At 35.7% G+C, this 16,063-nt stretch overlaps 1 protein-coding gene across 8 annotated transcripts in view; it reads right to left on the minus strand.

The window, feature by feature from the left end:
- Positions 1-16,063, minus strand: part of ATP8B4 (ATPase phospholipid transporting 8B4 (putative)) — a 254,349-nt gene that overhangs the window by 63,480 nt on the left and 174,806 nt on the right. For all 8 annotated transcript variants that reach the window (XM_036258122.1, XM_036258114.1, XM_036258105.1 and 5 more), the window contains one exon: positions 6,076-6,241. In XM_036258122.1, coding sequence (XP_036114015.1) covers positions 6,076-6,241 — 166 coding nt within the window. The remainder of the gene's footprint in view (positions 1-6,075; positions 6,242-16,063) is intronic.

A 16,063-nucleotide genomic window follows, 5' to 3' on the forward strand; every position in this document is an offset into this window, starting at 1 on the left:
TTACTGATTTATAGTGATGGCCAAGATAAATTGTTAAGAAAACAAGTTGTGTGTTAATGTTTATACCATGATTCCTTTTCATTAAAAACAAATACACCACCTACACATCTGGAACTGGAAAGGGTGAAATGTTTCATACCAAAGGTTACCAGCGGTTACCCCTATATCAGATTTATTAGAAATAGCACATAGAAATATTTAATAGATTTCAAGAAATAAAAGAGAGGCGTGAAACTGAGCAGATTTGAAAAAGAATTAACAGTCTCATAGAACTTAAGATCAAAAACTGCAGATTAGATACAATTAGAGAAAGAATTAGTGTACTGAAAAAGAAAAAGAAAAAAGAAAACTCCAGAATATATCTCAGAGAGGTAAAGAACTGAAAGCATAAGAGACTTGTTAAAAGACATAGGGAATATAGGTCCAGAGTTATACATTCATGGAACAAACTGACAGATCTCTGAGGGGAGGCAGATACAGGGAACAAGAAGAGATTAACCAAAGAACATATATGCATATATGCATAGCCCAAGGACATAGACAATAGCGCTGTTGAAGGTCTGGGGTGAGGCAGGGGCTGGGTGGAGGGAGGCAAAGGTGAGAAAAAATGTGGGACATCTGTAACACTGCCAATAATTTTAAAAAGGCATAGACAATAGAGTGAAAAAAAAATCTAACATTGAAGATCTAATATAAGAGGAAAAATTAGTCAGAGGCAATATTTGAAGAAATATATGGCTGAAGAAACTCCAGAAGAAACAAAAGATGACATTCTATAGATTCAAGAATCTCAATGAATCCCAAGCAATACAAATTTTTAAAAATTTCACACCTATACTAAGAACATGAAAAAAGAAAACATCTTAAACGTAGCCAGGAAGAAAAGACTGATTATCTTCCAGCCACAATTAGACTGACAGCTAACTATACAGTAATAGAAATAGCAGCCAGAATGCAGTGGAATGTCTTCCATGTACTGAGAGAAAATGGTCACCTTAAATTTCTACACACAACAAAACATCATTCAAGAATAAATATGGCCCTGGCCGGTTTGGCTCAGCGGTTAGAGCGTCGGCCTGCGGTCCTGAGAGACCCGGGTTCGGTTCCCGCTATGGGCACGTGCCTCGGTTGCAGTTTGTCCCCGGCCCTGGTCGGTTGTGCGGGTGGCAACCACTCGATGTATCCCTTCATATCGATGTTTCTCTCTCTCTGTTCCTCTCTCTCCCTCCCACTCTACCTGAACAAAAAATGGAAAAATGTCCTCGGGTGAGGATTAAAAAAAAAAAAAAAAAAAAAGAATAAATATGAAATAATGTTGTTTTCAGACAAAGTTTTCTAGAGTTTGCTACCAGCAAGCTCTCGCTAAAGAAAATTCTAAAGAATACACTTTAGGTCAACAGAAGACCAGAAATGGGGCAAGCATTGTAGAGCATAAAAATTAGTAAGTACATGAATAAATCTAAGCAAGCATTGGCTATAAAAACAATAAAAATAACATCTTGTGATATTAGGAAAGAAGATACATGAGAAGAATACTACATAAGTCAGACAGGATTGATTAGTATTGAAGTGTTTTAAGGTTCTTGCTTTGTTCAAAAGAAGGCTTAAGCTTCAGTAAGTTAATTATGTTAACATTTCTAGACTAACCACTAAAACAATATAAATAAGGATATAGTATTTCCAAAGCAACAAAAGTAAAAATGAACTAAATCTATAAGACCAAAAAAAAAGAAGAGACTAAGAAACAAAAATGGGACTAATATAACATTCAAAATAAAATGGTAGAAATAAATATAAATATAAAAAGTATACATGGAATACTTAAAATCTAAACATATCAATAAATGTAAATGAATTAAATGTTCCATTTAACCTTTAGTTTTGTCAAACTAAATATTTTTTAATGGCAGAGATGCTGATTCATATTAAAATTATGTCGCTTATAAGAGACGTGTCTAAAGACACAAAAAAAGGACAGATTAGCAGGAAAGAGCGGGAAAAGCTAAACAATACAAATACTAACAAAAAATAACATCCACAGCTATATTAACATCAAATAAAATAAACTTTAAGGCAAAAATATTACTAGAGATAAAAAGGATCAATATATGTATATTGATAGAAGTTTAAAAGAACACACAAGTCTAAACAATATCTAACTACTAACTTGACCTTAAAAGATCAAATATTGACAAAACTACAAATAGAAGTAGACTAATGCACCATTGTAATGGATGATTTTAACATACTCTCATTGAGAAATAGTCAAAATAACCCAATGATAGATAGAAGATTGAACAATGCAATTAACAAACATTATCTAATTGATATATAGAGAACCCAGTACCCAATAACTGTAGAATGTACATTCATTTCAAGCACACATGAAACACTTATAAAAATTGAATACATACCAGGCCATTAAATAAATCTCAACAAAATTTAAAGGACTGCTATAATAAGATGATAAGAAAAATATCCTAAATTTTTTATCTCTTTAATTGCCATCCACTAAAATAGAAAAAAAAAAATCCTACTGAAGCACTTATACTTTCCACTTTTCTGCTTCTGAAATGTCATCCTGGCAAAGGGGATGAAAACATCAACTTCCCCAAATTACTTCTCCATGAAACAAATAGCACACACTTAAAATAAAAGTCATTGATAAAGAAGAGGCAATATATAATATTATATTATATTATATTATATTATATTATATTATATTATATTATATTATATATATAATGAAATATCATACAGCAGTAGAAAAGAACAAAATCTTGCCATTTGCAACAACATGGATGGATCTAGAGGGTATTATGCTAAGTGAGATAAGTTAGGCAGAGAATGAAAACAAAACAGAACAAAGACAGACTCATAGAAGACAGAGACCAAAGGGATGATTATCAGAGGGAGGGGTGGGAAAAATGGATGAAAAGGGGAAGGGGAATATAGTCAATAATAATGTTATAAGTTTGCACGGTGACAGATAATTACTAGAATTCATGGAGTGGTCACATTATAAGGTATAAAAATGTTGAATCACTATATTGTATACCTGAAACTAATATAATCAATATAAGATTGTACATCAACTATACTTAAATTAAAATAAATAAAACAAAAGCAACACCCTCAAATATAAACTATACAATCATTATAGTTTTAAGTTTATTAGATTTGGGTTCTGTTCTTTTGCATAAAGAAAAGTTTATACTTTTCAATGTACTTTAACATACATGCATTTAAGTTATCTAGCCTATAAAATAAATCTTTTTGAAAAGAGCAAATGTAATTTCCCCCTTCTCAGTGATACAATCCTTCACTTTAGAATTGGTATCTCAAAACATGAGACAGAAATCATTGAAAAGATACATACATTCACCTCTCTGTACTTCAAAATATCTTTATATGACAGAAGAGGTATTAGCCAATACCACTAGAATGGGTAAGAATACGAAGGAACTGGCATTCTTGTGAATTGATGGTAGAAATGTAAAATGACACAACCATTTTTGAAAAATATTTGGGCAGTTTCTTACAAAATTAAACATACCTACACTATGATCTGGCAATTTCCATTAAGTATTTACCAAAAATAAATTAGTTAAATATTTTTAAAGACATCAATGTTTATGGCAGGCTCACTCATACTAACCCAAAGCTGGGAACAACCCAAATGTGCATGAACTGAGAATCGAAAAGAAAATAAATGTGGTATATTCAAACAATATAACATTACTCAGGCATAAAAATAGAATGAAGTCTTATTGACTGATACAACATGAATAACAAAAACATTACATTGTGTGAAATATGCCAGACACATAAGAATACATATTGTATGATTTCATTTATATAAAGTACAAGAATAGGCAAAACTCATCTTTGATGATAGAAATCAGGACAGTGGTTGGTTGGCCAGGGGTTGGTGTGTGGACTGGAAAGAGTAATCTTTCTGGAGTGATGGAAAATATTTGTATCTTAATCAGGGTGGTGGTTACAAGGGTATATATACTTGTCAAAAGATCTGTGTGTTTTACTGCATTTAATTATATTACATTATAAAAACAAATTTTAATAATACTAGAATAGAGGAATGAATATGATCATTAACTAGAAATTTGAGAAATGTCTGAAAGATAAAAAAAGTAGATTTGATCAATAAAGAAATAAAAAGAAAAAAAGTAGCTCAAAGCATTGCAAAAGAAAATGAGTGCAGTCCAGCCGGTGTGCCTCAGTGGTTGAGCATTGACCCATGCACCAAGAGGCCAACAGTTCGATTCCCGGTCAAGGCACATGCCCAAGTTGTGTGCCCAATCCCCAGAGGGGGGCATGCAGAAGGTGGCCAGTTGATGTTCTCTCTCATTGACATTTCTATCTCTCTCTCCCTCTCTCTTCCTCCCTCTCTAAAATCAGTAAATGAAAAAAAAAAATTTTAAAAAGAAAATAAATGCAGAGATAAGAGCAACCCTCCAAGATTCTTCAAACTCAGAGTCAACAAAAGAAGAAAGCAAAAGTGGTCTTGGGGAATCATTGGTAAAATTAGCTGAATTCCACTCAGCACTCCTGGACCATTTGGGCTCCTCCTCCTGCCAGCTTAGTCTTAATAACAGGCTGCAGTGACATTTGCTCCCAGGATAAAACCTTGAAATGTTCTTCAACACAATGTGTATAACTCACCTAAGGAAACCACAAAGATTGAAATGCTGGGTCTGGAGACCAGAGCTGAGAAGAGCCTAAAGTAGCTTTAGAATGTCACAAGGATAACAGAAAGAAAATAAGGAAAAGGAATTTAATGACTCTAATATCTCCTTCCAGCACAGACCTTACGTACAGCTCTCTCCCAGTTGGGAGTTCTGGCACAGACTCCTAGCACTAGATCTGAAGAAAGAAAGTTAGCCCAGGAAGCATATGAATTCCAGGAGGGAGGAACTCCACGCCCATGACAAGCCATGTGTTTGCCCCTCCCCAGCAATCTTGGCAGACAGGCCACTGTGATCAGAACCTACTTAACCAAGAGGCAAACAGGGATTCTCAAACACAAATGAGAACAGGCAACCACAAATCATCAAACGTTTGAAAACAACATAAAAGCTAGACTCAAAACGCAAATAACAACAATCCATAAAATAAAACATAATAAAACAAAAGAAAATGTTTAATTAAGTGTAATTAATAACTTGAGAGATCTAAGAAAATATAACAACATTAAAAACAGATTGCAATTAAAATAAAGAAACTTTGGAAATAAACTCAAAGACAGAAATGTTTTTAAACTTACTTAAAATTATTGTGATATCCTTAGATAAAAATATAATAAATTATTATTGGCATTATTACTATAAAGATAAGTTTAAGTCATAAATATAATTATGTGAATTCTCATAGCAATAAAATTCAGATGGCTGGGTTAGTTTAGCATCATCAAGAACAAAACTATGGCTTAAATATAGTCCCAACAAGGAAAATATATATAATATACACCTATATACATACACACATATGTACATATATTCAATGTATAGTCTATATATACAGTATTTCACTTTTGAATTGAATTACTTGGGTGGTACTTTTAGGTCAATAGTTGGTGATAGAAAGAAAAAATAACTTGCAAATAAAATAGTCTGGGATTGATTGGAACAAAAAGCCGATTTCTTAATACCATTATCTACCCACCTCATCACTTCAATATTAAAGTGGCCCAGTTGATTTTGTTCTATTCTAGGAACTCTGAGCTCTAAAAACCAACTTACTAGTGTGAGAACTTGTTCATAACGGGGACTGTATGAGCATTCTTTTATCAGTGTAAATCTATTCCCATTTCTTGGAAAATTCATCCTAAGCATATACCTGATGGTCATCTGCATCTATTAAATGTGCATGTTAATAATGAGAGATAAGTGGAAAACACTCAGGGTATAAATAAATATAAGAAAAGCTAGTATGATAGCCCCTTATGCAGAGCTGAATTTTTAATTAGAAAATCCTTCCAATTCTAAACACTTTAAATAAAAGTATCAGTTCTGACTTAAAAACCAAGGCTCACTGCTCAGCACACTTTCCACTTACCTGCACTGTTTTCCTCCGACATTACGGTGTGGCAGAGAGCAAGTAACCTCAGGAATTCATGCACTTTGGGATCGCCCAGTTTAATGGATTCCATCAGACAGTGGTCAAAGAACTGAAATGTTTTATCAACTTGGGGGTTGACTGAAAAATCCACAGCCTTTTTTTTCTGTAGGAAAACAACAACAAAAAGAGCTAGAGACTTTGTTTCAACAATAATCTTTTAAAATTCAAAAACATTTTCTCTCAGCATTTTTAGTGCTTATATGATTTTTCAGCCTCAAACACCTAGCAATAAAACGGCTTTCTGTTTTCTCATTAGTGTTAAATATTATCTTCTCAATTCAGAGCCGTGTAGCAGACAGTGAACCTTCCAAAAGCACATGGGGGAAAAATACATCCAATGGCTATAAAGATTCTCACATGCTTATTGCAGCTCCAAAATACAACGAAGCCCTGAAAACTGAATATTTTTTCCCAAAACTTACTCAATAGCAAAACCTGACCAGACTTGAACTCATTTTGGTAGCAAAATCTGACCTGAGATAATATGTGAATTAATACTTTGATGCAAAGTTACTGTGTTTGACTATAGAATACCTTTTCAGATCTCCCTGGCACTATTGCATAATATAATGACAGAATTAAAATCAGGATCTTGAAGAGACATTTGTATTCATATGTTCATTGCAGCATTACTCACAATAACTAATAAATAGAAATAACATAAATGTCCATCAACAGACGAATGGATAAAGAATATGTGGTATATGATCCAAGATGGTGGTAGAGTAGGTGAAAAGTAAATTCACCTCCTCTCAAAACCAAAGTAGAATTACAACTAAAATATAGAACAGTCAAGCTGGATAACCAACCAAAGACTAGCTGAACAGGAGTCTTACAACCAAGGTATACAGAAGACATCACATTGAGACTGGTGGAGATGTGAAAAAAGGTGGACCCACTCTCAGGGGTGGTGTTTGAGATCCTGGAGGGATATCTCAACTACAAAGGTTCCCCCTGAGGAGCATGGGGTCTCAAGCCCACACTGGGCTCTCCATCCCAGAGCACCAAAGCTAGGAAGAGGCATCCACAAAACATCTGCCTATAAAAATCAGCAGAGATTCTGTCCATCAGGGGGAGACATGAGTCTGCTAGAAACACAGACACCCTCTTAAAGAACCAATGCACAAAATCTCATTCACAGCCACTCACCCTGGGCTCCAGTGGAGGGAGGGCAGAGTAGCCTAGAGTCACATGCAGGTGAAGGCAAACAGACGTGGAACTTTGGATGCCTTAGGACTTTAGCTGACCTGCCCTCGGGCCTGGTGTGGATAAAAGCCAGCCTTGGTATGCAACTTGGTCCTTCTCTCACATACCCAGGACCAGCAGAGGCAGCCACAAATTTGGATTACTTTGTAGCTCCAAACAGGTGGCCCAGGGCCAGTCACAGGCAGCATCTGACATTGACTTGCACCAGAGTCTTCCTCAACAGACCCCAAAATCAACACACCCAGTGGCGAGCTTCAGAATACATCAGAGAAGGATCCAATTACCTTCACAACCAGCATATCTAAAGGGATCAATAACTTATTTGAAGAAATAAAGACTGAAAAATTTCCTAACATGTGAAAGGAAAAAAGCACACAAGTCCAGGAAGCACAGAAAGTCTCAAACAAGATAAACCCAAAGAGGCCCACAGCAAGATACATCATAATTAAAATGGCAAAGGTTAAAGACAAACAGAGAATCTATAAAGCATCAAGAGAAAGACATTTGGTTCCTTTCAAGGGAGCTCCCATAAGACTGTCAGCTGATTTTCCAACAGAAATATTTGGGAATATTTCAGTCGCTTTTGGCCTGAAATATTCAAAGTGATAAAAAGCAAGGACCTACAACCAAAACTATTTTAACCAGCAAGGTGATCAAGGAGTTCATTACCACCAAACCAGTATTACAAGAAATGTCTTAGGGTCTTCTTTTAGAAGAAATAAAACATGCCCTGGCTAGTTTGGTGCAGTGGTTAGAGCTTCAGCCCATGGACCCAAGAGTTGCAGGTTCAATTCCAGTCAAGGACACATACCTCGGTTGCGGTTCAGTCCCTGGCCCTAGTCGGAGTCATGCAGGAGGCAACCAGTCGATGTGTTTCTCTCACTCCTCTCTCTCTCTCCTCTCTCCTCTCTCCTCTCTCCTCTTTCCTTTCTCCTCTCTCCTCTCTCCTCTCTCCTCTCTCTCTCCTCTCTCTCTCCTCTCTCCTCTCTCTCTCTCTCTCTCCCTCCCTCCCTCCCTCCCTCACACTGTCTGAAGATAAATGAAAAATGTCCTCATCCTCAGGTGAGGATTAAAAAAAAAAATACATAGGGTAGCTGAATGAATAAGAAAACAAGATCCACATACATGCTATCTACAAGAGACCCACCTTAGAATAAAAGATACACACAAACTAAAAGTAAAGGGCTAGAAAACTATATTTCATGCAAATGCAAATTTAAAAAAAAGAGAGAGAGCTTGGGTAGCAATGCGTACATCTAACAAAATAGATTTTGAAACAAAGGCTATAATACGAGACAAAGAAGGACACAATATAATGATAACAGGAACAATCCAACAAGAGGATGTAATGCTTGTAAATATTTATGCACCAAACATAGGAGCAACTAAATATGCAAAGCAAATCTAGATGGACATAAAGGGAGAGATCAACAGAAGTATAGTCATAGTAGGGGATTTAACATCTTATTGACATCAATGGATAGATCTTCCACACAGAAAATCATCAATGAAACAGAGGACACTAAACCTGATAGATTTAATTAATATCTTCAGAGCATTTCAACCCAAAGCAGAAGATACATTCCTTTCAAGTGCATATGGAACATTTTCTAGGATAGACCACATGTTGACACAGAACAAGTCTCAATAAATTTAAGAAGATTGAAATCATATCAAGCATCTTCTCTGACTATAATCATATGAGACTAGAAATCAATCACAAGAAAAAAAACCTGAAAAACACACAAAAATATGGAGGCTAAATAACATGTTACTAGACAATAAATGGGTTAACAATGAGATCAAGGAAGAAATCAAATGATATCTTGAAAGAAAGAAAAATAAGAACCCAACAACCCAAAATCCTTGAGGCATAGCAAAGGCAGTTTTAAGTGGGAAGTTCATAGCTTTATAGGCCTATTGCAGAAAACAAGAAAAATCTCAAATCAACAATCTAACTTTACACTTAAAGGAGCTTAAAAAAGAAATACAAACAAAGTCCAAAGTGAGTAGAAGAAAGGAAATAATAAAGAACAGAGCAGAAATAAACAAAACAGAGTCTAAAAAAAATACAAAAGTTCAATGAAACAAAGAGCTGGTTCTTTGAAAAGATAAATAAGATAGGTAAATCTTTAACAACACTAATCAAGTTAAAAAGAGAGTAGACCCAAATATAATAAGAAATGAAAGAGGAAAAGTAACAATTGACACCACAGAAAAAAAAGGATTGTAAATCAATATTGTGAACAACTATGTGCCAACAGATTGGACAATCTGAATGAAATTGAAAAATTCCTAGAAACATACAATATTCTGAAATTGAATCAGGAAGAATCAGAAAATCTGAATAGACTGATTACAACCAATGAAATTGAAGCAATAATAAAAAAAAAAATTCCAAAACACAAAAGTCCTGGACCAGATGGCATCACAGCTGAATTTAACCAGTCAAAGAGGAACTAACACCTATCCTTCTCAAACCATTCCCAAATTTCAAGAGGAGGGAAGACCCCCAAACTCATTGTAGGAGGCCAGCATTATCCTGATTTCAAAACCAGATAAAGACACTACAAAGAAAGAGTATTATAAGCCAATATTCCTGATGAACATGGATGCTAAAATTCTCAATAAAATATAATCAACCTGGATCCAGAAATACATTAAAAAGATCATACACAATAATCAAGTGGAATTTATTCTGGGGATCCAAGGTTGGTACAATATCTGCAAATCAATAAACATGATACACCACATAAACAGGATGGGTAAAAATCACACAATCACATCAATAGGTGCAGAAAAAGCTTTTGATAAAATCCATCACCCATTTATGATAAAAATTATCAGCAAAGTAGAAATAGAGGAAACATACCTCAACACAATAAAGGTCATATATGACAAACCAAAAGCCAATATACTCAATGAGCAAAAACAAAAAGTGTTTCCTTCAAGATCAGGAACAAGATAGGTGTCCACTTTTACCACTGTTATTCAACACAGTACTGGAAGTTCTAGCCACAGTAATCAGACAAAAAGAAGAAATTAAAGGCATCCAAATTGGAAAGGAAGAAGTAAAACTGTTAGTATTTTCAGTTGACATGATACTGTATATGGAGAACCCTGAAGATACCAACAAAGCCCTGGCCAGTTTGCTCAGTGGTTAAAGCATCAGCCCATGGAGCAGAAAGTCCTTGATTGCAGTTCATCCCTGGCCCCAGTGAGGTTGTGCATGTGGCAACCAGCCGATGTGTCTCTCTCACATCAATGTTTCTCTCTTCTCTCTCCCTCCTTCTCTCCCTCTCTCCCTCCCGCTCTATCTAAAAATAAATGCAAAAATGTCCTCGGTTGAGGATAAAAAAAAGAAAATTAAAAAAAAAAAAATACCAACAAGAAAACTACTACACCTGATAAATGAATTCAGTAAAGTAGCAGAATACAAAATAAATATAAAGAAATGTGTTTCATTTTTACACAACAATAATGAACTATCAGAAAGAGAAACTAAGAAAATAATTCCATTCAAAATTGCATAAAAAAATACCCAGGAATAAATTTAACCAAGGATATAAAAGACCTGTACTTGTAGAATTATAAGGCACTGAAGAAAGAAATTGAAGAAGATACAGATCAGTGGAAACATATACCATGTTCATGAATAGGAAGAATTAACATCATTAAAATGTCCATACTACCCAAAGCAATCTATAGATTCAATGCAATTCCTATCAAGACATCAATGGCAGCCCTGGCCAGTTTGGCTCAACGGTTAGAATGCTGGCCCATGGACTAAGGAGTTGTGGCTTTGATTCTGATAAAAGGCACATACTTTGGTTGTGGTTCAGTCCCCGGCCCTGATTGGGGTCATGCAGGAGGCAGCTGGTCGATGTGTCTCTCTCACATCAATGTGTCTCTCTCACATTGATGTTTCTCTCTCTCTCTCTCTCTCTCTCTCTCTCTCTCTCTCTCTCTTCCTCCCACTCTGTCTGAAGATAAGTGAAAGAAATATCTTCAGGTGAGGATTAAAAAAATATATATCAATGCCATATTTCATAGAACTAGGACAAATATTCCAAACATTTTTATGGAACCATAAATGACCCTGAATTGTCACAGAAATATTGAGAAAGAAGTACAAAGTTGGAGGAATCACACTACCTGATATCAAACTATACTACAAGTCCTTAGTAGTCAAAACAGCATGGTACTGGCATAAAAACAGACATGTAGATCAATGAAACAAAATAGAGCCCAGAAATAAACCCCCACCTATACAGTCAATTAATATTTGATGAATGAGGCAAGAACATACAATGGGATAAATACAGTGTATTCAGTAAATGGTGATGGGAAAATTGGACAAATATATACGAAAGAAAGAAAGAAAGAAAGAAAGAAAGAAAGAAAGAAAGAAAGAAAGAAAGAAAGAAAGAAAGAAAGTCCACCTTGTTACACCATGCACAAGAATAAACTCAAAATGGATTAAAGACTTAAATGTAAGATTCAAAACCATAAAAATCCTAGAAGAAAACAAAGGCAGTAAAATCTCAAGACATTTCTTGTAGCAGTATTTTTTCTTATATATCTCCTCAGGCAAGAGAAACAAAAGAAAAAAATGGGGCTATATCAAACTAAAAAGGTTTTGTCTTGTTTTTTAAGTTTTTCATAGCAAAGGAAATCATCAACAAAACAAATCAACCTACTGAATGAGAGAAGATTTTTGTCAATGATACATCTGATAAAGGGTTAATATGCAAAATGTATAAAGAACTTATATAACTCAACACCAGAGAAACAAACAATCCAATTAAATAATGAGCAAAAGACACGAATAGACATTTCTCCAAAGAGGACATACAGATGACCAATAGATACATGAAAAGATGCTCAATGTCACTAATTATCCGAGAAATGCACATTAAAAGCACAATGAGATATCACCTCACACCTGTCAGAATGGCTATCATCAATAAATCAATAAACAACAAATGTAGGTGAGGATGTGGAGAAAATGGGACCCTCTTGCACTGCTGGTGGGAGTGCATATTGGTGCATCCATTGTGGAACGCATTATAAAGTTACCTCAAAAAATTAAAAATGGGAATGTCTTATGTCCCACCAGTTCTACTGCTGTGAATATATATATATCCTAAACACTAATTCAAAATTATATATACACCCCTATGTTCACTGCAGCATTATTTACAATTGCCATTACATTATTTTACATTATTGTAAAATAATTTACATTATTTACAATCGTGTGGGTGGCAACCAGTGGCAAGCAGCCCAAGTGCCCATCAGTAGATGAGTGGATAAAAAAGCTCTGGTACATTTTCAAAATGGAATGCTACTCAGCCATTTTTAAAAAGAAGGAAATTTTGCCCTGGCTGGTTTGGCTCGAGCGTCGGCTTGCGGTCCAGAGAGACCCAGGTTCCATTCCACTAAGGGCACGTACCTTGGTTGCGGTTTGTCCCCAGCCCTGGTTGGGTTGTGTGGGTGACAACCACTCAATGTGTCCCTTTCACATCGATGTTGCTCTCTCTCTCCCCCTCCCACTCTGTCTGAACAAAATATCAAAAAATGTCCTCGGGTAAGGATAAAAAATAAGAAGGAAATTTTATGTTTTGTGACATTATGGATGAACCTGGAGAGTATTATGCTAAATGAAATAAATCAGTCAAAGAAAGACAAATACCAAATGATTTCATTTATATATGGAATCTAATGAACAAAATAGAAACAAACTCATAGATACAGAGAACATATCGACAGCTGTCAGAAGGGAGGTTGTTTGGGGGACTGGGTGAAAAAGGTAAAAGAATTAAGAAAAAACCCAGACACAGACAATAGTATGGTGATTACAAAAAGGTAAGGGGGAGGGAGGAGGTAGAAAAGGGTAAAATGGGAATAAATGGTGATGGAAAGAGACTTGACTTTGGGTGGTGAACACACAATACAATATAAAGATAATATATTTTAGAATTGTTCACCTGAAACAAATACAATTTTATTAACCAATGTCACCCCAATAAATTCAATTTAAAAAATTTTAAAGAGTTTGTACATGCATACAATAGAATATGATTCAGTCATAAAAAAGAAGGAAATCCTGTCTTTATGCTACAACATGAATGAATCTTGAGGGCATAACACTTAGTAAAGTAAGCCAATCACAGAAAAATGAATACTGCCAGTTTCCACTTACCTGAGGTATCTAAAGTAATAAAACTCATAGAAACAGCCCTGGCTTGGTTGCTCAGTGGTTAGAGCATTGGCCCACAGATCAAAGAGTCACAGGATTGTTTCCGGTCAAGGGCATGTACCTTAGCTGTGGTTCGGTCCTGGCCTTGATCCAGGGGTCATGTGGGTGGCAACCAGTCAATGTCTCTCTCTCCCCTCCCCCCACCCCCGTCTGAAGATAAATAGAAAAAAAATATATCCTTGGATGAGGATTTAAAAAAAAAAAAAACTCGCCCTGGCCAGTTTGGCTCAGCGGTTAAAGCGTCGGCCTGCGGTACAGAGAGAGCCGGGTTCGGTTCCCGCTAAGGGCACGTACTTCAGTTGCAGTTTGTCCTCGGCCCTGGTTGGTCGTGCGGTGGCAGCCACTCGATGTGTCCCTTCACGTCGATGTTTCTCTCTCTCTCTCCCTTCCTCTCTCTCCCTCCCACTCTATCTGTACAAAAAATGGAAAAATATCCTCGGGTGAGGATAAAAAAAAAAAAAACTCATGGAAACAGAAAGTAGAATAGTGGTTTCCAGGGGCCGGGGGAGGGGAAAATGAAGAACTGTTGTGCAACGGGTATAGAATTTTCAGTCACGTAAGATGAAAAAGTTCTAGATATCTGCTGTACAACATTGTGCTTATTGTGAATGAGTTTTCTGTACACTTAAGAATGTGTTGAGTAAAAAAAAGATGAAAGAAATAGGGTTCGATAAAGAACAGAACACAATAGTGGAAGATGGTTCAATAGTAAGTATCATTCCTATTAATTCCTGCCTCTGGAAAGCACAAAACGTACTTTTAAAAGCTTGTTACTCAAAGCACTAGTTCTGTGATAATATCTACAAAAACAGTTGATGGGAAAATACTTTGATATACACTTTGTCTTGGAGACTGTAGACTAAAGTTTTATATTATATCCAAGTATATGGCAAAACCAGGATATAAGACACTCAATTAGTTGTATCTATCCTAGAATCATAGAGACTTATTTAATCACAGATTGTTTTGTCCATGTAATAATTTTTGAACAAAATATATTAGGGGGAAAAATGATCAACTCACTAGTAAGGAGTAATATACACACTGACCTTAGACTTCCCTTTAAGTCCCCATCCCCCGTAAGAAACTGTGACTCAAAGAGATAATAGCCAAACTGTTACTCAAATATAAACTCAACAGATGGTTCTAAACAGATATTTCTTAATCCTTCTTGAAACTGGAGGATGAACTTCAGCCAAATAAGAGATAACTCGGGGGAAGGGGGGAGACATGGAAAGGGGACTAGTTGGTGGTGAACACCAAAATCTCTGTACTTGAAGGACTAAGTCTAAAAGAAATAGATTAGCATAGCACAACAAAATATACAGAGCTGGGCAAAAGCAGGTTTACAGTTATAGATATGCAAAACAAGTTTATTCTTGTATTTTTGTTTTGTTTTGTTTTGTTTAATCTTCAGCTGAGGACATGCTTTTATTGATATTTAGAGGGAGAGGGAGAGATAGAGAGGGAACATCAATGTGAGAGTGAAACATCAATCGGCTGCCTCCTGTACACACCCCGACCAGGGACTGAACCTGAAACCTGGGTATGTGCCCTGACCGGGAACCATATCCACAACCTTTCGGTGTAGGGGACGATGCTCCAACCAACTGAGTCACACTGGTCAGGGCTATTCTTGAATTATTATTTATTAATTATTGTATTATTTTCCATACAAGCAACTGTAAACCTACTTTTGCCACACCCTGTATGTATTGTATACCTTGTCTATGTTGAAAAGACAGCTAAAAATTGGGGTAAAACTCTGATTTCCTCATTTTAACATTTGAAGTTCAGAAGATATTTAAATATTTAAACCAACTAATAGAAAGCTATATATATTTAAGATTAAGAAGTATCATTAGCCCTGGATGGTTTGGCTCAGCGGTTAGAGCATCAGCCTGCGGTCCGGAGAGACCCGGGTTCGGTTCCCGCTAAGGGCACGTACCTCGGTTGCAGTTTGTCCCCAGCCCTGGTTGGTCGTGCGGGTGGCAGCCACTCGATGTGTCCCTTTCACGTCGATGTTTCTCTCTCTCTCTCTTCCTCTCCCTCCCACTCTATTGGTACAAAAAATGGAAAAGTGTCCTCGGGTGAGGATAAAAAAAAAAAAAAAAGAAGTATCATTAATAAAAATAGTAGAAAAATATGAGGGAAAGAAAATAAAATGATTTCATCACTGTTCATATTAAGATATTGATAGACATTGCCATAAGAAATAGAAATTAAAGTATTATAGAAACTCTTATAGTAGAGAAATAATGTAATACTTTCCTAAATGTTATAAGAAATGTATATGTACAAAGAAAAGCATTCAAATAGAGAAATAATTATTAAAAATTATAAAGACACAAAATATAACCTAAAATATTATAACAGAACTAAAACAACATGTAGCCCAATGTAAATGGCCCATTACTTATTTTAAAAATTGGGGAGTCAATAATGTGTGTATAAGTG

The sequence above is a fragment of the Molossus molossus genome, unplaced genomic scaffold (genome assembly GCF_014108415.1).
Source record: "Molossus molossus isolate mMolMol1 unplaced genomic scaffold, mMolMol1.p scaffold_m16_p_1, whole genome shotgun sequence".
In the NCBI taxonomy this organism is placed as follows: Eukaryota; Metazoa; Chordata; class Mammalia; order Chiroptera; family Molossidae; genus Molossus; species Molossus molossus.